General features: G+C 41.7%; 2 protein-coding genes across 6 annotated transcripts; one reads left to right on the forward strand and one right to left on the reverse strand.

Annotated features, from left to right (window-relative positions):
* On the forward strand, positions 1–24,734 carry tpm4a (tropomyosin 4a). 4 transcript variants are annotated; one of them, XM_046304119.1, is made up of 9 exons: positions 1–396; positions 3,892–4,017; positions 18,064–18,197; positions 19,816–19,933; positions 20,049–20,119; positions 20,264–20,339; positions 21,726–21,788; positions 21,902–21,971; positions 22,775–23,067. In XM_046304119.1, exons 1-9 carry the CDS (start codon positions 283–285, stop codon positions 22,855–22,857), a joined length of 855 nt encoding a protein of 284 aa, XP_046160075.1. In that variant the 5' UTR covers positions 1–282; the 3' UTR covers positions 22,858–23,067. The 4 variants fall into 4 exon arrangements, with proteins under 4 accessions (XP_046160075.1, XP_046160062.1, XP_046160082.1 ...); XM_046304106.1 differs by lacking the exon at positions 22,775–23,067 and adding an exon at positions 23,571–24,734 and having other exon boundaries at positions 7–396; XM_046304126.1 differs by lacking the exons at positions 1–396; positions 3,892–4,017 and adding an exon at positions 9,723–10,218 and having other exon boundaries at positions 22,775–23,016.
* On the reverse strand, positions 24,602–26,852 carry LOC123998914 (40S ribosomal protein S27-like). Of its 2 annotated transcripts, XM_046304159.1 has the most exons (4): positions 26,665–26,838; positions 25,471–25,579; positions 25,151–25,261; positions 24,602–25,026 (listed from the first exon to the last, which is right to left on the reverse strand). In XM_046304159.1, exons 1-4 carry the CDS (start codon positions 26,668–26,670, stop codon positions 24,998–25,000), a joined length of 255 nt encoding a protein of 84 aa, XP_046160115.1. In that variant the 5' UTR covers positions 26,671–26,838; the 3' UTR covers positions 24,602–24,997. The 2 variants fall into 2 exon arrangements, with proteins under 2 accessions (XP_046160115.1, XP_046160105.1); XM_046304149.1 differs by lacking the exon at positions 24,602–25,026 and having other exon boundaries at positions 25,098–25,261; positions 26,665–26,852.
* Positions 26,853–26,857: the final 5 nt, after the last annotated feature.

The following is a 26,857-nucleotide window of genomic DNA, read 5'->3' on the forward strand; positions in this document are numbered from 1 at the left end:
GCATCAGAGACTACACTCAGGTTTGGTTGGGAGTTTAAAGCATTGACAGCAGCCCTAGGCTCAAGTCTGCATCCCTCTGTGCTGCGCTTGCAGCCTCTTGTCTCGCACTCCATTGCGCTCCCTCTTTCTCTACCTCTGTCTGTTTCTCTAGCCCTTTGACTTGTGGACTCAGGATCTAGTAGTCACTCCATTACTGCATAGGACAGGCTCTATCTCAAACTACAGGGGTAACAACTTTCTCAGCTACATTTCTCTTCTCAGTGAGCACACTAACCAGGCACTATGGAGGCCATCAAGAAGAAGATGCAGATGCTGAAGCTGGACAAGGAGAACGCCATTGACCGTGCAGAGGAGGCTGAGACCGACAAGAAGGCAGCAGAGGACAAGTGCAAGCAGGTGAGTTGAGAAAGAGACATGCAGATGAATCTATGAAACATCACTCAGTTGACACAGTAAAATGGCACTTAGCTACAGAAGGATAAAATGCAGGATTTAATCAAAAGCTATGTTCATAAAGGGATATCACAAGAGATAAATTCAAACCATGTACGGGCTCTGAAGTCTCATACTGCTCTACACTCTGTAAGCCAATCTAAACATTTGTTCCATACCAGATGTATTTCGGGGAAAATTGTGTGTAATTAATCCAATGCAAATAGGTTTGATTAAAGTGTAGACCCAAATCAAAGATTGACAGTGTTAGCAAATGTATTGTTAGGGAATTGTAATAAAAGATGTGAGACCAAGTCAATCAAAGTTAATGAAAGAATCAAAGTGGACCCAGTGTGCATATGCCTGTAATGTCTGCAGCTGACCAGAGCACAGCTCAGTGGAAGTGTTTAGGTTAAATCAACAAATGAAAGATGATGTTGACCTATGAGGAAAGATTCCTTACCAACAGCCCACAGCAGCCTTGGGAGGGAAAGAGGACCGGGTGACAACTCCTTCAATGGACAACACACAGTACCACTGGGTCTTGACAAGAGCAATAAAACACAGCTAAAACGGAGTATAACCTCCGAATATGGCTTTAGTTACATAGTCCAAAGATGAATGATGATCCGAGTACTTTATCCCCCAGGCTTGGACTAAACTGATGCCAACTGAAAAAAATATTTAAAAAAGGACAAATAGGTGCTGGATGCAGCATCGTCTTGATGGTCTGTTGGCAAGGCTCACCCCAAATCAGGATAAGCCCAGTGGTGGTCGGGGTCCTACAATTCCACAGAGATGGACCCAGGCCCCAGATCCTATTCACCCCGAGTTTGGAGGTTCGTGACGGGGCTCTGGAGAGGTATAGCTGTAGCAGAGTACCACTGGTAGACCAAGGGCATCTGTACGGGAGTCCATCCAAGTGCCTGACATGCGTCTCCATTGCCTGAGAGAACACAGTCAACCAAGGATATCAGCTGTATTTTTAGACAATAGGAGATGGCCGTGTGGAATTATCAGGGATTATCAGCACTTCAGAGCCCCAAAGGCACAGGGGGAACTCTGATTACTACTTAGCCCCCAGTGTGTGCAGGCTCTGCATGCTAGCTAGCGCTTTATTGTTCTGACAAAAACTGAAATCCACTGTCAACACCCTGAGGGAAGTTACCATGCACATTGTAGATTTCTCTCATCCCTGTTGCTTTGAGCAGATGATCAATCCAGCTGCAGAGTTATAACTTTATAGGCATTCATTTATTTAATGTTTTACCATCAAATCATAGAGGTGTAACATTGGGGCTGCTAAATAGGTCCCCTGAATATCAAGATGGATTCTGGGTAGACACATCGGTCCTATAAATCCATAGGCTAAAGTACAGGTAGGGAATAGGCAAAAGGCATTGTTAGTGAGGCAGGCAAAAACTCATACACGGGAGGAGTAAATCGCAGGAAAAACAATACCTCCGTGATGGGGTGCAAAGAACTGAACTAAATAGTGTGTTAATGAAATACAAGTGTGCGAACGTGAATAGAATTGAGGTGATTGGAATCTGGAAAGTGAGCTGCATTCAGGGGATCTGTTTCTTTGGTGCAGGTAAAGGCTCGAACTTACCGGTAGGTAGTTGGCGAGGGCTCCTTGTCCAAGCACAGACGGGATAGGAAAGAACGTAATCTCGGACGTCAGCTGTTAAGGATGACCACCAGAACTTGCGTGTCAGTAGCTCCGTGGGCCGGGTGATTTTGGGATGGCCAGAACTCAGCGAGGTATGGCACCACTGCATTAGTTGGGGTCTGACGGATGCAGGAACATAGGTCTTTGCCTGCAGGAGTGTCGGGAGGTGCTGGTTCATGGCATAGGGCCTCCTGGACGGCTGCTTGGATTTCCCACTGTATGGGTCCCACAACACAAGATGGAGGCAGGATGGGCTCAGGAGCTGGGTTAGAGGAAGGGGTGTCAAGTAGACGGGATAAGGAATCAGCCTTCACATTTTTCTTGCTTGGCAGATACAGTAGGTGAAGTTGAAGATGAGTGCCCAGCGAGCCTGTCTGGGGTTGAGCCTCTTAGCACTTAAGTACTCCAAATTGCAGTGGGCGGTGAGGACAAGGAATGGGTGATGAGCTCCCTCTAACAAGTGGCACCACTCTTCAATGGCCAGCTTAATGGCGAGGAGCTCTCGGTTCCCAATATCATAGTTCCTCTCCGCGGGTGACAGTTTCTTGGAAAAGAAGCCACATGGGAGTAATTTGGGAGGTGTCCCGACCCGCTGAGAGAGAACCGTTCCCACGCCGACCTCCGATGCATCCACCTCCAGAACAAAAGGAAGGGTAGGATCTGGCTGCCGAAGGATGGGTGCACAGGTGAAGAGGCATTTCAAGGTCTCAAATGCAGTAAGGGGAGTGTCGGTCCATTGGAGGGTATGGCTTTTGACTGGTGAGAGCTGAGAGAGGAGTGGTTGTGCTGCTGCAGTTCCAGAATGAACCGGCAGTAGTAGTTGGAGAATCCTAGGAGACATTGTAGTTCCTTTACGGTGGTAGGTTTGGGCCAGTTAAGCACAGCCGTACCTTTGCCTTCGTCCATGTTGACCCCTCCTGGTGTCAGCACGAACCCTAGGAAGGTTACTGTGGTAATGTGAAAGGCACTCTTCTCAGCCTTACCGTAGCAATGGTGGTCCTGTAGCCGTTGGCTAAAGTACAGGCAGGGAATGGGCAAAAAGCGTCGTTAGTGATGCGATGGGCTGCAAAGAACTGACCTAAATAGTGTGTGATAATGACATACAGGTATGTGAACAGGTGATCAGAATTCAGGTGATTGGAATCTGGAGAGTGAGCTGCATTCAGGGGATCTAGGTGTTTGAGAGTGTGAGCTGGAAAATGGACTGGAAAGTGAGCTGCATTTGGGGGATTTACAGCTAGATGTGTAACTGAAGGACAGAACTGAACAAAGCATAAACATTCCTACCCATACCAACATATTTTCTTGTAGAAATTTGAAAACACAATCTCACATTTTATTAATTCATTAAAGAAGATAAACAAGAACGGCAACATATGATGGAAACTTGATACTAAAAACCTTACGTTGACTTTGATAAAACGGTGATATAATAAGAGTTATCATAATAGAAATATAAGAAAGCAAGATAAGTAGGCTAATATACTGAACGAAGAAACGACACCAATTTAGCGCTCAAGTTTGTGAGTGTGTGCATGCAGGAGAGCTTGTGTGTGTGTGTGTGTGTGTGTGTGTGTGTGTGTGTGTGTGTGTGTGTGTGTGTGTGTGTGTGTGTGTGTGTGTGTGTGTGTGTGTGTGTGTGTGTGTGTGTGTGTGTGTGTGTGTGTGTGTGTGTGTGTGTGTGTGTGTGTGTGTGTGTGTGTGTGTGTGTGTGTGTGAGTGAGAGAGAGAGAGAGAGAGAGCTAACTGTGTGAACTATTAACTAACAAACATCTGCCCTGCTCTAGCTGGAAGATGAGCTGCTGGGCCTGCAGAAGAACCTGAAGGGGACTGAAGACGAGCTGGACAAATACTCTGAGGCCCTCAAAGACGCCCAGGAGAAACTGGAACAGTCTGAGAAGACCGCCACAGACGTGAGTGGGCAGCAAAGCACCCTGGGTAGAGCCCCTATTACACACCCACTGGGTGGTGTTAGGAGGAAGGGGACTAGGAGGAGGTTGGGCGCGTGGGTTAAGTACACTACCAGTCAAAAGTTTTAGAACACCTACTCATTCAAGGGTTTTTCTTTATTTTTACTATTTTCTACATTGTAGAATAATAGTGAAGACATCAAAACTTTGAAATAACACATATGGAATCATGTATTAACCAAAAAAGTATTTGAGATTCTTAGCCACCCTTTACCTTGATGACAACTTTGTACACTCTTGGCATTCTCTCAACCAGCTTCACCTGGAATGCTTTTCCAACAGTCTTGAAGGAGTTCCTACACATGCTGAGCACTTTCTGGCTGCTTTTCCTTCACCCTGCGGTCCGACTCATCCCAAACCATCTCAATTTGTTTGAGGTCGGGGGATTGTGGTGGCCAGGTCATCTGACGCAGCACTCCATCACTCTCCGTCTTGGTAAAATAGCCCTTACACAGCCTGGAGGTGTGTTGGGTCATTGTCCTGTTGAAAAACAAATGATAGTCCCACTAAGCCCAAACCAGATGGGATGGCATATCGCTGCAGAATACTGTGGTAGCCATGCTGGTTAAGTGTTCCTTGAATACTAAATAAATCACAGACAGTGTCACCAGCAAATCACCCCCACACCATCACACATCCTCCTCCATGCTTTACGGTGGGAAATATACATGCAGAGATCATCTGTTCATCCACACCACATCTCATAAAGACATGACGGTTGGAACCAAAAATATCTCATTTGGACTCCAGCCCAAAGGACACATTTCCACCGGTCTAATGCCCATTGCCCGTGTTTCTTGGCCCAAGCAAGTCTCCTCTTCTTATTGGTGTCCCTTAGTAGTTGTTTCTTTGCAGCAATTCGACCATAGATGCCTGATTTGTAAACATTTCTAAAAACCTGTTTTCGCTTCGGCATTATGAGATATTGTGTGTAGATTGAGGATTAACAATATTTATGTAATCCATTTTAGAATAAGGCTGTAACGTAACAAAATGTGGAGAAAGTAAAGGGGTCTGAATACTTCCCAGATGCACTGTATATCATAGAAATCAAAAGATAATTCCACATAAAAATGTTATGGGATTTGCTGCATTGGTTTTGTTGGTAGGCCTACATTATGATCAAATAGCCAGAATAGTCAATTGGCTACTGTCTAAAACTGCAAGGGTACATCCTCAGTGTTCACCGTAAACACTCCCGGAAGTTTAAAAACACATTTAGCTCACAAGACATAAAATTTGCTCAGTGTTTAGCAGTCTTATGGCTTGGGGGTAGAAGCTGTTCAGGCTCCTGTTGGTTCCAGACTTTGCAGTACTGGTGCCACTTGACGTGCGGTAGCAGAGAACAGCCTGTCTTGGGTGGCTGGATTCTGACTATTTTTGGGGCCTTTCTCTGACACCATCAGGTATAGAGGTCCTGATGGCAGGGAGATCAGCCCCCCATTATGTATTGGGCCATACTCACCACCCTCTGTATGGCCTTACAGTTGCCGTACCAAGAGGTGATGCAGCCAGTCAAGATGCTCTCAATGGTGCAGCTGTAGAACTTGAGGGCTCATGCCAAATCCTTTCAGCCTCCTGAAGGTGAAGAGGTGCTATTGTGCCGTCTACACAACTGTGTTGGTGTGTGTGGACAATGTTAATTTGTTAGTGATGTGGACACCGAGGAACTCAATGCTATCGACCCGCTCCACTACAGCCCGATCGATGTGGATGGGGGCGTGCTCGCCCCTCCGTTTCCATTAGTCCGCGATCAGCTCCTTTACAATATTAAGCATTATTGGAATGGTTCCCACCTGTTGGGATGATTTATATATACATTAGATGACTGATAGGGGGCGATGTGTTGAAACCACCATGTTTCCATCTTGGCACTCTTCCACCGTTTAAAAAAATATTTTGGAAGTTATAGAAATTAATGTATTAATGTCTACATTTGTTTATGCATGTATTATATTACACACACCATTTTGTATACTTTTAAATAATATTATGTGAGCAAAAATGTTCTTAAAAGTAAAACATTTTTAGATTACTAATGCTACTGTCTCCAATACAACAACAACAATACTTAAATAGATGTAATTTTGTCCTTGAAACATTTGATTGAAATACTGCACAATTTTATTCATTCCCATAGAGTACCACAGTATGTGTTATAATAACCATAAAACTTAGAAGTCAAACAGAGAAATGGCTCCAATTGTTTTTTCCACCCATCATTTTGCCTTTAAGGGATTTTAGAAACACTTAAAATTAGGTCTTTGTTTTGTGTAGGCTTACCATGGTGTGACATTTTGATTTGGGCTCCCGAGTGGCGCAGCGGTCTAAGGCACTGCATCTCAGTGCTAGAGGCATCACTACAGACCCTGGTTTGATTCCAGGCTGTATCACAACCGGCTGTGATTGGGAGTCAATTGGCCCAGCGGTGCCCGGGATTGGGTAGGCTGTCATTGTAAATAAGAATTTGTTCTTAACTGACTTGCCTAGTTAAATTTAAAAAATGCAAATAGCTGTGTAAATCTCTCGGACAAGGTGACTTTTATCAATATATTTGCCTGTATTTACACCTCAAAAATGAAAAGCCAAATAGCTGCTAATGTGGCTATCATAAAGAAGTACAAACGCTATGATGATCTGGATGAGACTGATGAATTGAGGCAAAGGTAAGAATCTCTGGATTAACTATCTAATGTTAGCTAAATGTAGTAATGAATAAATTGGCAACATTTCTCTAAATGTACAATTCTGCGCAAGTTTTAAATTGACACAATACCTGTTAGCAAAGGTGTCAGCTAGAGATGACGTGCAGGAGCTTGCAGGGATTTGTAGTTTTACATGACGTCTACTTTGATGCTAATTAGCATTTTCGAATCTGAGAGTAAATAAGAGCCGAATATATTGATAAAAGTTATCTTGTCTGAGAGAGATTTACATAGTTATCAAAATGTCACGCCATAATAAGCCTACACAAAACATAGCCCTTATTTTTGTGTTCCTAAAATCCTCTATGGGTCAAATGTATGGTGGAAAACAATTGGAACCCTTTCCCTGTTTAATACCCATAAAACCACTAGGATTTAAGACACCTCCACTGTGGGGCTCTATAGAGGACTGCTCCTACTGGAGAGTGCCAATATGGCCAACCGGTGGCTTCAAAGCCTCTTAATGGCCAATGCATAGCATCAGCAATCAATGGTTTATATACATCATTGGTTGGGACCTGGGCCTTTGTGTTAAGAGGCCTACACCAAATTTGGTCAGCAATGTTCTTGGCTGCCCACCACATGCCATTGTTTTGAATGGTGATATCCATTCTACTTGTTCTAGTTATATGGCTGGTCCGTTGCCCCAGCGCCAGCTGTGAGTGTGCTTTGATCAGGCCTGTCTGTGTGGAGATCATAATGTGTATATCATTCTGGGCGCCTAGTCTTGAAAGATGAGCTCACCAACTCCCCATACACACTCAGCCACTATGTTCCGCCTAAACACAACCGCACTGGTTAACATACAGGAATGCTGGTAAACCCTGGATAGTAGATACTGTATGTATGGCTGGGTGGCTGCTTTGACTGTACTTACAAGCAGGTAGCCTAGTGGTTAGAGTGTTGGGCCAGTAACTGAAAGGTTGCTGGATCAAATCACTGAGCTGACAATGTAAAAAGCTGTTGTTCTGCCCTTGAACAAGGCAGTTAACCCACTGTTCCCTGGTAGGCCGTCATTGTAAATAAGAATTTGTTCTTAACTGACTTGCCTAGTTAAATAAAGGTTACATTTAAATACAGGCTTAGGCTTCATTTCAAAGAGGATCAAGTGTGTGCTCGTCATACTTTAGATGGATATTTTTTAAGTTGAGTATGAATAAGCCCATATTGTTGTTTTTCAATATCCACAATCTGATTATCTAATAAGATGATCTATTAAAATGTAGAAATTCACCAACTTTTCATAAGAGGAAAGGCTGTTTTTGATATTAGTTATGTGCTCTCTGAACGACTGTTCGTCAAAGAAAGGCAGTGTCTGTTTTGCCTGTGGCTAGAATGATGTTATCCTGCTGTCATTATGAGATATTATCTCTCATACCAGACCCACTTTTTCATTTTGCCAAACACAGTAGGCCTGGTGTCTGAGATCTGCAAGCAGACAGAAAGAATGAGCACCAATATTTATACAATAAACAATCTATACAAGAAAACAATTAGCAGTAACAATACAGGTCCTGTAACACTTTTTTAAATTCTCGAACGTAAGAGATGGAGGTTTGTAGATAAAACAACAAAGTCAGATTATCTGAGCCGTGTGTGCCCCAACTTCAACAAGGAGACCGTATTGTTTGGGATTCCGGATATCCCAGAGAAACTCTCGGGGAGAGAGAAAGACAGAGAGAGAGGAAGTGGCTGACCAGGCGCAGGAAGGCAGGACTGACATGGCAGCTCTGGGGAATTTAGGCCAGGCTTCCCATGAAAATATGCTCCTGAACACTCCGCCACATGTCATTTATTAGAGGCAACGGTCAACTCATTACACATCTGAATTAACACAGCCAAATCAGATGAGTAGGCAGAGAATAACTGGCCTATAAGCCAGACAACAGCTGATTGCTAATGTTAGCCTGTGTCTGTGAGGCATTGTAAATGGACAGTATTTTGAGGTTGCCCCTAGACACTGGTCTAAGGTACATTTTCCCAGCTAATGATTTAACATCAGGATTTTAGGGAGGTTAAGCTGGTCCTAGATCAGTGCCTAGGGGGAACTCCAACCTGAAGCGTGTGGTATTTCCTTTGTGTCTGTGGGGCATGGTAACCTTAAGAGAATGGGCTGTAGTGGATACGGGTTGAAAAGGGCTGTGGAGCAGCAGGGCAGAGCAGCAGTTCTGGAATGTCAGGAATGCAGCTAAAGCAAACAGATAGGCCCACACTCCGGTGTCTAATGAAATAAATGCTTTTCCGGTGGGGAATTCACATAGGCACTCACAGAGCTGAAGCTGTACCGACCACATTTCCACAAGACACTCACCCGAGACAACATAAATCAAAACCTGCTGATTCCATCTGCTTGCTGGAGTATAGACAACTGAATCATGTGAATTGTTTTGTGTATTGCTACCCACACACATATTGATGAGGTATTCAACGATCAAGTTACAGTAACCAATACAAATAGGAGTCGCCAGAGCTACACGAAAACACCACAACATTTAGCCTAAAATCAAATGCTTTAGACTTTGATTTAACAACTGTTGATAAAACCTGGAATTTTTGTACACTGTAATAGATAATTAGAATGAACTGTTGTGAATATTGTTCAGAATAATCTCTTAAAGTTCAAGTATGAATTTTCCATATCAAACCAGAGAGAAGAGCTATTTATAGGCACTTAAGTGTCACATTTTAGCCTCATGTTTGCTGGACTGGATTTCCTGTTTTCCCTGTCTTTGGTGACTAAATTGAAGCCCTGAATTTGAAGAACATACATTATTTACTATGGCATTGGCAACTGTTAACGTACATAAGACTCTTTATAGGCTACAAAATGGATGGATTTCTTGCCATTGAAGCTGTTCATTGAAAGTCCCCTTTGCCTACACCCGCAAGAATCACGCAGAACGGGAACGCCCCGCCTATCCTAAAACCGTGACCTCATCTGAATCACACTTCTCTGTATTGGAGGAACTTTCCTCATCATTCCTTCCTTTTATTTATTTATTCTCTGCCGTTCAGAACTGGAACGCTTCGCTAATGCGTTCATACATATTTCATTCCAAAGTATATATTTGAATACTTTAAAAAAAAGTTACTCTTAGTCTGAACTAAATAACCACCTGGAAAACCTATTGTCTTGGTTTATACAACTTTTCTTATTGCACTGCACTTGAAGATTTATATTCTGCTTTTTCGGTCCATTCCAAAGACTGAGTACTATTATTATATCCTGTTTGAATAGACCAAAGCAACCTTTGCACAATATTACAATTTTCGAAACCAAAAGTATTTTTTAACGAATAGTACGAGAATGTCGGGTTTGAATTCTTTGGACGCTGTGAAAAGAAAAATCCAGTGTTTGCAACAGCAAGCCGACGATGCAGAAGACCGAGCCCAGGTTTTACAGAGAGAACTGGATGGGGAACGAGAACTTCGGGAGAAAGTGAGACAATCGAATACTTATCTTTTTCCTCTGTCTACTCCTTTTAAAAACTTCGCTTATCTGTCCTTCTCCTCATGACCACGTCTGCCAAAATGTTACGTTCTGTAATAGTGTGGAAGATACACGTTAATGAATTGATCTGCCGGTAATGAAGACACAATGGTCTCCAAAAAATGCTGAATTGCTAAAGGTCCTAGCGCGTGCCCATTAATCATCAGATGTGTGCTACAGTAGGAATCATCCATCTTTGTCTTAGACAATCCACTATTGATATATTTTCAAGACCTAAATATATGGTCCTTTCCTCTCTTTGGACATTTCCTTTTCATTATAAAGGAGTACGCTGTAACTAGGCTTAATAATAAGGCCCGATTTAGGTTTGTATGAGTCTAATGCTGGAACAAGATGTTAGTATAGAAAATTGGTAAATCTGGAGGGCCAGCACAAACTTAAGTTTCTTTTAAAATAGCTGTATGGTTCAAAAAGTATTTCAAATGCTGTAGCTTTTGAAATATGTCTGAATCATCAAAACATATTTACAATAGAATCATTAAATGGCTACTTGTGGGGGGCCTAATAAGAGTAGAGAGATTGAGCTGTCAGGTCTTGATTGGGAAAGCAGCAAGAGGTGAGGTAATGAGAGGATCTGGCTAAAGGAGGGGGTTCCCCTTCATTTCAGTGCAATCCATCAAAGGAAGCAAAAGAAAGAGGGATGTGAAATGGATGTTTGATGGATAGCATTGTCCTCCACGAGAGGCCCAGGATGTAAATGTGTGCGAATGGCTTCTTGGTAGTTGTTGTCAGATATAGGCCTTGTAGAGAGGCAGCTTTCAGTGACATATGGTGATGCATATAGAAGAGACAGAACCTCAGGGCTCATTGGACATGAGTACTGACTCATGATTGGACAGCAGGGAGGCCATAGTGGGTCTGTGAGAAGCTTAAAAAACAGGCATGGTGGGGGATGCATTTTCATTTCATCCCCTGAACTGAACCCAAGTCTGCAACCTGGCTGCTATTACATTCACAGTTTCTTCAGTCACAGACTCAGACCTTACATCATGTCAGTCTTCTCAGCCTCAAATCATTTGAAATGTACCTCTTAAAGGGATAGTTTGGGATTTTGTCAATGAAGCCATTTCTCTACTTCCCCAGAGTCAGATAAACTCGTGAATACCATTTTTATGTCTCTCAAGCATGAAAAAAGTTAAAGGAAGTTTCACGAACCAATGATAACTAACATTAGCGCTATGACTGGAAGAACACAGTCAGCTGGTACAGCAGATATATAGAAGCTAATGGCTAGGAGTTAAAAAGGCTTCTGGAGTTTGTAATTCACAAAGGTTTCCAGTCATTGCGCTATCGCAAACGCCAAAATACCAAACTATTCCTTCAAGCTCAAGCCATTAGTCTGTGTTCAAGGATGAAAAGACTTGAAGTGGTTGAGTCTTGAGTAAGCACTTGTGTGGCTAACCTCAAGGGTGTATGGGCCCATGTGTGAATAATTGAGGCAAACCAGGGTGATTTCTTGGCACAACAAACTCTTTCATTGGAACAAGCTGCACAAAAGAGGGAACATTGTTATCTTTCTTGAGGTAATGAATCTTCTTTTGAATAGTTTAAACATGGAGACTATTGGCCTAAAATGAATGCCTTGATGTTATTTTGGAGTGAAGTGGCATTCTTGTCTTGCAAGGCGTAACTTAACTTCACACAACACCCTCTGCCTTTGTTGAACCACCATGGAATGATTATCAAGAAATACTTGACGTTGTAAAAAACAATCTCAGGTAAAGCCCCACACATACAGACCAATTATACAATATATATTTATTTAGACTTTTGTTGCTTTCTTAGTATTCAGGCCCACTGGACAGGGGTGGTAAAGGTGAGAGTCTCTAAGAGGAGACTCAGGGGATGGATGGGAGGGAGATGAACTGATAAGCAACCTTGGTTGCTGGGTGGGATGGGAAGGGAAGGGGTGGGAAGCATGCGTGCTTTCTTCAGGATGGGAAGCATGGTTTCCGGGTGGGGAGGGAGGATGAGGGCGAGTGGATGGGGACTAAGGGGGGAATGGGTCAGGTTTATCTGTGTATGCATTTTGTTTGATTGTTTTTGTACTTGTAAACCCCCTCTGAAAAAGGAATGTCAAAACAAAATAAAAAGTTGGTCACAAAAACAAGATATGCTTCATTGAGGTTCTATATATTCATATCAACAGTTCTCACAGTATGTACAGTATTTAGATTAGGTTGGAGGTTCTAGGCCTACTTCAGATTATTATCCATATTCTATGTATGTAGAGGAGAGGGATGATATCTATCCCAAGCGGAGCTAGCTTCACTCCCAGACCCTTCCTGGAGGGACTGCCTCTGGCTCAATATAAACCATAGTGCTCCAAACCACGGAGCTAGGATCAGATGACCCTACCCCCAGTCCTAGCCTTAACCATTAGGGGGATGAAACAGTATCTGACCCAGTATCAGTGGTTAGACGCAGCTTCTCTCTACTCCCTGCCCCTGAGGAACAGGCCCAGGATACTGCCTGTCGGCTCCACTCCGACACTTCCTGTGCCGCAGCTTCAGCCCACATCAGCAGGAAGATAAGCAGATGCTGGACATTTCTCCCAGGCCTGGACTCTGTGATACAGACACATCCTGATTATCTGGGGAGTCTAAAAGAGAACCCAGTTGCTATATGAAGTTGGCTACTGACTTTGGTGCTGCAAATATTTCTTATCAAAAGACTTCTCTAGAATAATGTGATATTTATAATCACTTATTATAAAAGTGTAAAGAGCAGACCACACCCAGCTAGCGCATAACATTCTGAGAACCATATGAGCGTGGTTGTCCTATGGTTATTTAGCATAGAATCTTAACATAACTTTCTGGGAATGGTGCAGGATAGTTACATGGCTTTGGAACATTCTCAGCACATTTAAGGAACTTGACAAAAATGTATTTTCTTGGTATTTCATTACTTTAACAGGACGTTTCCTAAAAGTTCAAACATGGTTACATTTCATTTAAAATTTGGTCATGTTCTAGACCCTTAAGAAACAACGTTCGTCTGTCGGAATTTCCGTACTTCAGCATAACGTTTCCTACAGGTGTTCTCATGGTTGTATTTAAAGTCATGTTCTCAAATTGTTCCGAGAACGTTAAGAAAACTTTACATAAAAACCACAAGAGAACCTTAATAACATTCAGAGAACTTCTAAGAATACAAAAACATACATTCCGTTCTCAGAACGTTAAGACCATTGACATGAAAACTTTAGTAACGTTCAGAGAACGTTTTAAGAATAATGTATACAATCCATTCTCCGCATCGACAAAACTCTCTCTCCTCTATCTTGTTAAGTGTGTTCAGGTGTGTTGGCCACACCTGATCTTAATGAGTGCTTGTTTCCTTTGAATGTTCACTTCCGACCTCAGAACATAAAAATATATTTTTATTTTACCCCCTTTTTCTTCCCAATTTCGTGATATCCAAATATGATCTTGTCACTTCGCTGCAACTCCCCAACCCGCTTGGGAGAAGCAAAGGTCGAGTCATGCGTTCTCCGAAACATGGCCCACCAAACCGCGCTCCTTAACATCTGCCAGCTGCGCCAATGTGTTGGAGGAAACGGCATTCAACTGACGACCGAGGTCAGCCTGCAGGCGCCCGGCACACTACAAGGAGTTGTTAGAGCACGATGAGCCAAGTAAAGACCCCCCGGCCAAACCCTGCGATGCAGTGCCTTAGACCACTGCGTCACTCGGAAGGCCCCAAAACCATTCAGTTTTACTGGTCAGGATACTTATGGCTTTGTTCCCAGAACCAATGGGAAACCAAAAACGGACGTTCCCACAACTTCCAAGGAAACAAATGTGCTAGCTGGGCAGTCTATCCCTCTCACCAAGTTTTAAATAACATTTGTTTGCTTAGATCTGTATGTTTTTGACAGCCACGTAAATATACCGTAGTGAATACCAAATAGGTCTAGATTTGTTGACTGGCCTGTCTGGTAATTAGCCACTGGTTTCCTGCCACAAATAGCACCATGATGCATTGCATGCTACGGAAAGAATGACTTCTTGGTTCCACTGAAGAAGAAAAAAAGATCTAACTTTGGACTTTCCCCATGGGAGTATCACGACTATTCAAATTTAAGTTTAACAGTAATACATTTTGGCATTCATTGGGCACAGGGCCCTCCCTTGGAACTTGAAAGTACAGTATTTGAGGGAGTGGATGTTGGCTTGTACTTAGTGTTGACCAGGGATCCCACTGCCACGCATAGTGACAGGCCTAAGCTTGTCCACTGCTTTAGACCAGCATAATATATAAACCAGTAAATAGTTTCACAGGCAGAATGTTTACTTTACCTGCTGGTACTTAACTCTCCAGTCTAAGACCCAATTGAGCTTTCACTTTCTTATTTGCATACCGGCACTACTTCCTGGTGTTGGCTAGCAACCGAGACCCTGCTGAAGCACAGGGCTTTTGTTTTGCACATGTTCTCAGACCCATAAACAAATCAGTGAGCCATCCCTTCTCTGAAGCTGGCTTAAGTCAGGATGAGGAACAGGACAGGGTCTGAATGTGGCTGAAATACGATGGAGTTGACCACTCTGTTCATTTAGCGTACTATTTGCATTGAAAAGGCTTGTGGCACTGCATTAGAAGCACGTGGCTGATGTTTAATATCCTGCCTTTACATATCTCCTCCTGAAATGCCTAGTTATATGAGGCTGTCTTTGTATGTCAAGTCTCTGTTAACAGATGGGATCACAACAGGACTGGACCAGCACTATAACACAGCTCCAGCCTGGAACACTTCCATAGAAACCCAATCCTTATGCTCTTCATTACCCCACTGTCCTCAAATGAAGCAATAATTAGATTCCTGATGTGCAGTAGCCCTCGCTCCCTCTCAATGCTTATGACTCTTCAGGATGAGAGTGACAACAGGCATGTGTTTTCTAATGAATGCATGTCTCACTCTCACCTCCTTCGTTCTTTGTAACTCAATTCATAAGAGAATGGCGTTAGTGACGCCACGGTCTTGGGTTCGATTCCCGCTGGGGCCATCAATACGAAAATGTATTCAGTCACTGTTGTAAGTCCCTTTGGATAAAAAAATTACACGCTAAATGGTATATCCCTGTCATCTTTGGCTCAGCATTTACATAATCACAGCCAATGAAAAGGCTCTGGTCGCGTGGCCACAGGGAGGGAGATAGAACTTTGTCCAGAGCAGGGGACAAAGTGAGCGATTCAGCGAGTTAGCGCTCCAGATGCTGGTGGAATATCAAGCGTATTGTAGTGAGCTGCTGGCGCTTGATAAGGATGCTGTGGCAGTGGTTATTAGTGTCAGTGGGGCTTCGTTGTGTCATGAGCTGCCAGCTTGACTCAAACGGCGTCAATAAAACAGAACACAGTCAGCTGGTACAGCAGATATATAGAAGCTAATGGAGTTAAAAAAGCTTCTGAAGTTTGTAATTTACACGTTGAAATTTCAGATCTGATTTTCCCTTCCAAAAAAAGGAATCGACCCCAACAAAAATGTCCATTAATTATTATCCACACAATAATAAAGATCCTACATTTGTCACTACTGATACGCTTTTCATTCTATACACTATTGTTGATGTATTTAATGCCATGACATAATAATAGACATTCCATTAGCATAACTTTAGTCTGTTGAGTTTCTCACTAGACATCTTCTATCTTCCATTCATAATTGGATCCTCTTATTTATATGTGAGAGAGGAAGCACTAACAGAGCACCTCCTTAGCTTGGTGTCTTTCCTTTTCCTAGCATTTTTTTCCTATGTGTGTGTGTGTGTGTGTGTGTGTGTGTGTGTGTGTGTGTGTGTGTGTGTGTGTGTGTGTGTGTGTGTGTGTGTGTGTGTGTGTGTGTGGTGTGTGTGCGCGCGCTCTCTAACATCGTCTTGGCACTGCACCACAAACATTCTCTCGAGTATGTTTTACCATATAAGGTGTGTGTCTCAGGCAGCCAGAGAATGCTATTTGACTACGGAAGGGCATGGCTAGGGAAAAGGAGAGAGAGGGAGGGAGAGAAAGGGAGAGAGAAAGAGAGAGAAAGAGAAAGCACTCTCCTCTGACCCTGAACTGACTGTGAGAGAAAGAGGGGAGGGAGGAAGGTCAGGATGTAGTGTGGATTGGTTTCCTGTCCGTTTTCTACCATTTTCCCCTTTAAGCCAAGGGCAGGCCTGTGGGTGCTGTATTGAACTGTGTGAGGAGTAGTAGTAGTAAGACCTGAGTCAGAGTTGGCTGGAGAGCTTCCATTGTATTTGTCTGAAATCTGTGTTTCTATATTAGGCCTACTCCCTGGGAGGTGGATATGCTTATGGACTGAGAGAGGGAATAAAGGTTTGATTTTCTGTTGACTTGACCTTTTACTGCAGTGGGCTAAATCAGGGTCACAGAGTGTTTCTTGTTAGTCTTAAACAAATCTATTTTGAATGTATACACCTTACATATATGGTTATTGACTTAAACAAATTAAGGCAACTGTACCATGTCAGATATAGAGTTGAAATGTATTACATTTTGAGTTTACATCCCAAGATTACACTTTATATACTTGACAGAAGACTGAAATATAACAAAACCGTTTGACATAGAAACACCGGACTTTCTGTTTAATTACAAAATTTTGAAAAATATTAATATAATTTCACCCATGAGGCCACTAGAGGGCGATTTGGTAATTTTACTATAGGAAAGGGATCATGAAGAGGATATGGGCTCTTTGTGTACTCCCCTGTCGTTGGATCCTGACACTTGGTTATGAGTGACCGAGGATGTCTTTACCCCCCCATATGAAGGCTTCCATTACATTAGCATTTACATTTGAGTCATTTAGCAGACACTCTTATACAGAGTAACTTACAGCTCATTAGTGCATTCATCTTAAAATAACTAGGTGGGACAATCTCATCACAGTCATAGTAAGTCCATTTTTCCTCAATAAAGTAGCTATCAGCAAAGTCCGAGGTAGTAAGGGGAGGAAAGGAAGTCAAGATCGAATGTTAGTTCACAAAAGGCATTTTTGCAGTGTGCGGAGAAGCGGTTGATATGGGAGAACTTGAAGGTTGAACACCAGGTGGGCAGTAGCGTTCTGGATAAGTTGTAGGGGTTTAATGGAACAAGCGGGGAGCCCAGCCAATTGCAAGTTGCAGTAGCTCAGGCGGGAGATGACAAGTGCCTGGATTACGACCTGCGCCACTTCCTGTGTGAGCTAGGATCGTACTCTTTGGATGTTGTAGAGCATGAACCTGCATGAGCGAGTCACTGTTTTGATGTTTGCAAAGAACGACAGGGTGTTGTCCATGGTGACTGTTCCACTGGATGTCATAAGGTGAATGCACCAATTTGTAAGTCGCTCTGGATAAGAGCGTCTGCTAAATGACTTAAATGTAATTTAAATGTAATGTAAATGTTACGCCAAGGTTCTCTGCATTCTGGAAGGGGGACCATTGTGGAGTTGTCAATCTGGAAGTAGAGGTCTTTGAGCGGGTTGGTCTTCTCCGGAATGAAGAGCAGCACCTTCTTGTCAAGGTTGAGCTTGAGGTGGGGGGCTGACATCTAAGCTGAGATATCTACCAAGCACGCAGAGATGAGTGTCGCCACCTGTGTGTCGGAAGGTAGAAGGAGAAAAGTAGTTGAGTGTCATCTGCATAGCAATGATAGGAGACCATGTGAGGGTACCATCCAGGGAACATCCTCTTAGCAGGATGTGCTTCTTTCTAGTACAACACGTTACTGTGTCAGTGTGATCCTGATATGTGTAACATTTGACCTCATCCCCCTCTCTTCTCCCAGGCGGAGGGTGATGTGGCGGGTCTGAACCGCAGGATCCAGCTGGTGGAGGAAGAGTTGGACCGGGCCCAGGAGAGGCTGGCCACTGCGCTGCAGAAACTGGAGGAGGCAGAGAAGGCTGCGGATGAGAGCGAGAGGTCAGTACCAGCCAGCCACAGAAACGGACGTATTTATAATCTTTCACCTTTTAATCTTTATATTTACAGTGCATTCGGAAAGTATTCAGACCCCTTGACTTTTTCCACATTTCGTTACGTTACAGCCATATTCTGAAATGGATTAAATAAATATTTTTCCTCTTCAATCTACACACAATACCCCTTAATGACAAAGCAAAAACAGGTTTTTAGACATTTTTGCAAATGTATTAAAAATTAAAAATAGAAATACCTTATTTACATAGGCACTTTGCTATGAGACTTGTAATTGAGCTTAAGTGTATCCTCTTTCCATTGATCATCCTTCAGATGTTTTTACAACTAGAGTGGAGTCCATCTGTGGGAAATTTAATTGATTGGACATGATTTGGAAAGAGACACACCTGTGTATATATAAGGTCCCATAGTAGAATATTCCTGAAGGACAAAATCTATACAGCACTCCACAATCAGGCCTTTATAGTAGAGTGCCCAGACAGAAACCACTCCCAAAAGGCAGATGACAGCCCGCTAGGAGTTTTCCAAAAGGCACTTAAAGGCTCTATGACCATGAGAAACAAGAATCTCTGGTCTGATGAAGCCTGAATGCCAAGTGTCATGTCTGGAGGAAACCTGGCATCGTCCCTACGGTGAAACATGGTTGTGGCAGCGTCATGCTGTGGGAATGTTTTTCAGCAGCAGAGACTGGGATACTAGTCAGGATCGAGAGAAAGATGAACGGCGCAAAGTACAGAGAGATCTTTGATGAAAACCTGCTCCAGAGCACTCAGGACCTAAGACTGTGACACCAACCCTATGCACAAAGCCAAGACCATGCAGGAGTGGCTTTGGGACAAGTCTCTGAATGTCCTTGAGTGGCCCAGCCAGAGCCCGGACTTGAACCCGATCGAACATCTCTGGAGAGACCTGAAAAGAGCTCTACAGGAACACTCCCCAGCCAATCTGCAGAGAAGAAGGGGAGAAAGTCACCAAATACAGGTGTGCCAAGCTTGTAGTGTCAAACCCAAGAAGACTTGAGACTGTAATCTCTGCCAAAGGTGCTTCAACAAAGTACTGAGTAAAGGGTCTGGAAACGTATGTAAATGTGATATTCCAGTTTGTTATTTTTAATACATTTGCTAAAATGTCTAAAAACCTGTTTTTGCTTTGTCAAGGCTGTCATTGTAAATAAGAATTTGTTCTTCACTGACTTGCCTAGTTAAATAAATTATGGGGTATTGTGTGTAGTTTGAGGGGAGAAAAAAAACTACTTCATTTGTTTTCGAATAAGACTGTAATGTAACAAAATGTGGAAACAGTCAAGGGGTCTGAATACTTTCCAAATGCACTGTGTATGCCATTTTCCATTCGATAGTACCAGGCACATGTGGCTTGCTTTGACATTTTTTATTTATTGTTATAGGTTTTGATGCCATGTCCATTGCTAGCAAATGACCAGCCCCTTCAATAGCGTACTGAAAGCAATATTTCCGGAAAGCCATCTTGAATGTGTAAAACCATTCAATGTGCCTCCATATTGGGTGGGCTGTGTAAATGATACTTGAAATTGATTGTATCTTGAGTGTTGCTGACATTACTGTGTGTCCTGTCCTATCAGAGGCATGAAGGTGATCGAGAACCGGGCCTCCAAGGACGAGGAGAAGATGGAGATGCAGGAGATGCAGCTAAAGGAGGCCAAACACATCGCTGAGGAGGCCGACCGCAAATACGAGGAGGTGAGACTTCACATGGTCCCATAGAGTTTGTTCTGTCTGGGGTATAATCCATTCATAGAAGTATCCCTTAACATACTCATACTGTTCCACTAACATGTTTATCTCTCTGCCTTAGGTGGCCCGTAAGCTGGTAATCCTTGAGGGAGAACTGGAGAGAGCTGAGGAGAGGGCCGAGGTCTCAGAACTGTAAGTGCAGCACACGCCCCCTACACTAAAATAAGAGGGTAAACAAAGGTTCTTGAAATGAACATGTGAAGATCCTTCCAGTATTGTGTATCTAAGTATTGAGATGCCAATGCGAAGTACTTTTCTTCCTTTATTCCCCGGTAGTAAATGCAGTGATCTGGAGGAGGAGTTGAAAAATGTCACCAACAACCTAAAATCCCTAGAAGCCTCATCTGAGAAGGTCAGTGTGCATACTTTTACATCATACAAGTAAATACAGACAACTACTGATGAGTGCAAACTCCGTTTAAGTGCAGTGTAGATCACCAGTCCCAATTCAAATACATCATTAAAAAAAAAACTTATTCTGGATATCTGCATGTTTTGGGTAAGTGCATCCACTTAAGTCAGTCCCAAATCATTAGTTGACATGGCAGACATGAAAGCGGAGTTATTTCTAGTATAATCACTACTTGACACACTTTTATCTTCAAAGACATCTGAACAAAGATCCTGGTGTCACCTGACAAATTGGATGTTGATTTCATTCTGATAATGTTGATGGAACAGGAAGGTGTAATAGCCCTGGACCAAAACAGACCTTTCTCTGCATTCCTACCTAGCCAGCTTAGTGCCAGTCACGCCACATGAATCTCCCTCAGCCACTCAAGCAGTTGCCCGGTGCTGATTAAATCACTGCCCTTCTCATGGTTGGCATCACAGCACGATGTGTTCCTTATACCCATGCTAACACACAGCCAGTTTATCAAACCTGAAGAGTTGTATTTAGGGTTGCAAAGCTTCCTGTAATTTACAAAAGTTAGTAATTTTGGTAATTAGTAATTATCAGAAAATATGTATCGGAATTTTGGTAATTTATACTTGAATAATTTAAAACATGTTTTATTCATATAGTATTCATTTTTTTATCTGTCCACATTGTTCATGAGTTTCTTATTAGATAGACCATATGGTTCAAGAGAAAATGGCCAAATTAATGAAAAAACTATCTAATCAACACTGGCATTATTTTCAATTAATTCTGTAACTCTTCCAACTATTGACATTTTTCACAACTGTCACTAGTTTGACGCCAAAAAATTAGCAAATACATATTGACATAGTAAAATAAATAACGGTTTGTAAAAATGAAGGATAGTTCATGTTGAAACCCTCCTATTAAACACCAATGGTATTCAAGAAGTTGATGGTTTACATTTAGGATAATGTTTTACAGCTTTGTCATTCAATTTTTTATTTTAAAATCATGTTATTTAATTATTTAATATATTTGACATGTGATGAGGCCATACAGAGCTTAGAGATTATTACAGACACCTGTGATAATCTTAAGTACCCAAAAGGGCCACTAAATGTTTGTGATAAAAACATTGAAATATACCAAAATGTTGGTAGTTTATTTAAAAACTTAAAGTTTCCAGTAATATACCCTCCCTTTGCAACCCTAGTTGTATTACAGCGAAGCATGGTTGACAAACAGTGCCGCAAGATCATCGCTGTCTATGCACTTTCATGTCTGTCTGTTTCTGTCTCTGAGATGAATGGTCTGACATGTTCAAGATTTCAGAGCTTACCTGGAACAGACTTTGTCGTTGTTTTTTGACAGTACTCAGAAAAAGAGGACAAGTATGAGGAGGAGATCAAGGTTCTTAGTGACAAGCTGAAGGAGGTAAGCAGCTGCTGGCATCTTATTGGATTCTTAGTTCATACAGTAGTAAGCCAATTTGCTCCATGTCAAAACGGCATCCTGTTCTGACACCCTCCTCCCTGTGTGTCCCTCAGGCTGAGACTCGTGCAGAGTTTGCAGAGAGGACAGTGGCCAAACTGGAAAAGTTCATTGATGACCTGGAAGGTATGAGTGCTAAAAACGCTGTTGCAAACTGCTCTATGGCATTTCGATAGAAGAGAACGTAAACGTACCTTAGTGCGGAGAGAAAGTTCCTGTAAATTAGACATATTTTATTGCAGAAGATTAAACTATATATTTTGAAAATAACCGTTTTATCATTGTTCTCAGTTGCATCTCAGACTTATAAAGCTGAGTTGCTCAAATAAGAACATTCCATGTCAGTAAATTAGTAAAGATGTCGAGCTTGTTCCGTATTCCCCATTGTATGCCTTTTCCTTGGTCAAGAGGTCTGGATATTTAATCCTCTCCCTGAGCAATGAAACAACATCTTATTATGCACAGTTAGACATTGACATGGTCCCAGCTAAAAATAAAAAAATTCAACTAGTTGGAAATATTTCTCTAGAAAAAAGGGTACCCTGCCAAACGTATGGAAACTTCTCCGACAAGCTAATACAACACACTGCCTTGATCTCCAGTGTAAAGAAATATGTAGGCCCATTTTCTACTAACCAAAGAGCACCTATTTTGGTGTCTGATGTCTGCACTAAGAACAGAGTGCTCAAATTCCTTTAAGATCAGCATTTTTGGTCCTAGAGCCACATGAAATGGGTTTACCAGTATGAAGTCCGTTTATGGAAACCTTGATATAGGCTTAAATGCTTTAAATGCCTGTCCTCTCTTTCTCTTCCCTCTCTTTTTGCCACCATTTCCTTTTTGATTCCCTGTCCTGTCCTCTACCTCTCTCGGCTGCTGATTTCCTTGTGCCTTACCTGTGCTACTTCCTGCTGCCCTTTGACCTCCAGATGAACTTTACACTCAGAAGCTGAAGTACAAGGCTATCAGCGAGGAGCTGGATCATGCCCTCAATGACATGACCTCCTTGTAGACATTTCTTTCTGCCGGCCTCCTGCTTCCTCCAGGATGTCTGTCCCTCCAGGGTGTCTGTCCCTCCAGGGTGTCTGTCCTCTCACCCTTCCCACTTTAGGCTATTGTGTCCTGGGGTTAGCCTCCTGAAATACCCTTTCTCCTTTTCTCTGTGCCTTCTGTCCATCTCACTGTGTAATGAAACCCATTAAAAGCTAACTATCTCAACTATCCTTCTTTAATTAAATAGTTTTGATATTACAATCTTTATAATAGGACAAACAACTGTTTTAAGAAGGTGAGAATTTATGGAGTGTGGCATTCATTCACACTGAGTGTCCCTCACATCCTTTTTACATAACATTTGTCACGCAACTCCATTCATTACTGTCATCAGTTTTATAAATGCAAATCTGCCTTTTGTTTTGGGTAGTGTTCTTTAGTGTGGTTGTGTTTTGCATATTGAACAACTTAACACAATCACAGCAGTTACAGTATGTAATATCAATCAAATGTATTTAGAAAGCCCTTTTTTACAAATGCAGATGTAGAAGCACAGTGGATAGGAAGCAGCAGTTGTACATCCTGTATAGGAATGGCTTTGGATTCTGTGTAGAATATTGTTTACCAAACCTAAGGAGAATTAATTCATATTAATCAACTGTATGATGGTCCTGTCATGTGTGGTTTCATTCTATATGTCTTCAATATGTCTTTATTTTATTTATTTTTTAGAAAAATTAGCAGGTGCCAAAGAAGAGAACCTGGGAATGCATCAAGTCCTGGATCAAACACTGCAAGAGCTCAACAGCTTATAAAGATGAGGAGGAAGATGGAGAGGATAAAAGTCTTGCAACATTCCATAAATATTACATTTCATTCCACATTTTGAGCTGTAAAGTCTTATTCCCAGCGAAAGGGGTTTAACTTAACTTGTACCCTTTGTTTTTTAAACCAATGAATAGAAAGATAGAAAAAAACAACTCATATTTGACATGTGCACTCAAAAGAATGTTTTGAAATAGGTTGTGTTATATGTATGGCCTTCATTTATGTATGATTAATGAGCTCCACCGAGAGTTATTTTGCAAACAGTTGACAGGAATCAGCTTTTACCAACTGACATTGTAATTTAGTGCATGCACAATGTATGTGAACATATCCACAGGTTGGACTGTGCCTTTTAAAAATGAGCCAATATTCTACCTTTGGTTTATATGTGTGTGTTAACATGGTCATTGACACTAGAGGAAGACTCATGGAAACGATGGTGAACATGTCTGTGGTGCTACTGGTGGTGCTAAAATACTGTGACTATCATTCAGGTGGAGGGATTGCCAAAGTGAATTTTAAAAAATCATTTTTTATGTGAAGAGAGTATTCTATACAAATCTTTCAAGGAACTACAACTCCTCTTCTGACCTAACCTATTATCTGTATGGTCTTAAAGTGCCACCATATGCTGACATGCAGCTTCATAGCACCTCCTTTCCACTATGGCCTGACATGCCTGCCACTATCCCAGCTCTGCATTTGGCTGCCTAGCCTAGGTGTAAAATCATAATCCTGGTATTATATTGTGGTGGTAGCATATTTAAAAGTTAAACCAAAAAAAGCACCACTGGGGCCTCAATCAAGGTAATAAAATATGGATACTTATTGTATATAGTAGAATAATGTTAGTTATTGATGTATTGATCCAGTTTTACAAAACTTTCAGTCAGGGGAACTCTCGAAACCAAAGAATACACAAACCACAGAAGGTGAACCGTCAAAAGGTTTTATTGTTGTCTGTGAAGGTAATCAATCAAGGCTTCTCATCCTTATTTGACTGAGTCTGTGTTGAAATGATTCATTCACTTTTCCAGCTTTCAGTCTAATAAATTTTTACACAACCTGGCTCAAGAGATTATTTAGTAAGAAAAATAGAAATGTCAAACACAGAGACAAACCACTTCAGCATACAGTATATTGTACCTATTCATTACAAAAAGGCATATTGTTTCTGAACAATATTGTAATCTGTTTATATCATAAGGACAAAACACTGCCAATCAGCTCAGCTGAATAATCCCCATTCCATATAATGTAATAATTTACAAAACATCCATGGTCCACAATTTACGACTATCACAGTTGAAAGCTCACTACTGAAGTCTCACTCAGCGTTGCTTTCTTCTGAAGGAGCAGCCTGTATAGGGGTGAGAAAGGGACTGGTAAAGTCAAAAATCAGTAGATATCCGATAGAGCACTGATATGGGCCTATGCTACTGTATAAGTTCTTGAGCAATGTGATTGTGCAACAGTCTTCTTACCCTCAGTGAGGCGGCATTTCCCCCCTCTGGGCTGGCACAGGACGAAGGAGCAGCCACCACAGGGCACCACTCTCTGGGCATGACTGAACACTGTGGTGATCCTGTAGCAGCCTGGAATAAAGTTTAAAACAAATATGTTTTTCTGTAACCTTAATAATCCTTTGTAAATGCTTTATTTATTTTCATGCTTTATTTTTTTTGTGTTGTAAATTATTATAATTCTTATAGATCGGGAAATTGGAAAGCTAATTTAATAATAGTGTGAACACTACATGTAAATAGTTTGGGCAGTTGATGTAAACTACATCCTTAATACTCACCAGGGCATTTTACATCCATGAAGTAGGAGTTGGGACTCTGAACCAACCTCTTCTTCTTGTGTCTTTGCCTCTCAGCCTCCAAAGTAGGGTGCATTAGGTCCTTAGTGAGCTGCAATATGGATTAATGTATAAAAATATTTGTTTTCACAGCTCACACCATTAGAACCATTAAAAATATATAAAACCATGTGAAGGGGGAAATAAGTCAAGGGCACCCTCTCATGTCTGATACAAGAACCGCAGCTTAACTATTTCTGAGGCTTGCCCAGGCTGTTCCCAGAACAGGCACTATTTTATATTTGCTAAATGGTCTTGTTTTAAACCAAATCATAGTCTTCATAACTTATTGCTGAAATTGACTGAATCATTAGCCAGTACTGAGCGATTAACCGACATATTTTCTGGTTATTTGCAACGTCGGTCAATTACTTGAATTCATTTAGTCCGGTTTTAGTGGGTGGCCGTATATAATGCGAAGGTCTTAGCAATCCAAAGGTTGCGAGTTCAAATCTCATCACGGACAACTTGACATTTTTTAATGTACAACTACTTACTACTTTTTTAGCTACTTTATAACTACTTAACATGTCTGCTATCCCTACCCCTTTAAACATGACTCCTAAACTTAACCTTAAGCCTAACGTTAGCCACCTAGCTAGAATTCATAACAGAAAAATACGAAATTCTTTGAAACCAAGATCCCACCGGCTGACTGTTACTGCCTAAGCAGAGAAAATATTATTATGATATTAAAACGAATAAGCTCATTTAATAAAAAGTAATATACACACCGGAAATATTGTATTTCATTGTAATTTCTTATTTTATATTGATATCTACCTCACGTGGAACTGAGAGACAAAGCAGCATTTTCAATGTTTTGACAAATTAATGTTTACTACTTGACTTTGGAATTTCCATTACAAAGCACTAAAATCATTGTAATGCTATTATTTCATATTGCATTTCATGTGATTTTTTTTTTTAAAGGATCAAAACCGAAAACCATGATTATTTTTTTTATAATCGAACTGAAACCGAAGCAACCTCAAAGTACTAATAGCGCAGCACTATTAGCTACTAACTTCAATGTTCATGGTCAAAACAAGACCACCAATAAACATGTACACGTTGTACAGTATTTGACTGGCTATTCCAAAGAATTGCTCGCATGAGCAAAGAAAAACCACTTACCGACATTGCTTGTCTTGGTTATTGTTATTTCACTCACTGGCACTGTACTTTCAACTTTGATTAGAATATTACAGCACTCCTTTGCAGACTGATATCGTTGTTAAGATGAGAAGATAATGGTGGGATCACATTTTCATGGGTGGGACATTGACTTCAAGAGCACAATCAGCTGACGTTACCCTTTTGATTGACA

Source organism: Oncorhynchus gorbuscha, linkage group LG02 (genome assembly GCF_021184085.1).
Source record: "Oncorhynchus gorbuscha isolate QuinsamMale2020 ecotype Even-year linkage group LG02, OgorEven_v1.0, whole genome shotgun sequence".
Lineage (NCBI taxonomy): Eukaryota > Metazoa > Chordata > Actinopteri > Salmoniformes > Salmonidae > Oncorhynchus > Oncorhynchus gorbuscha.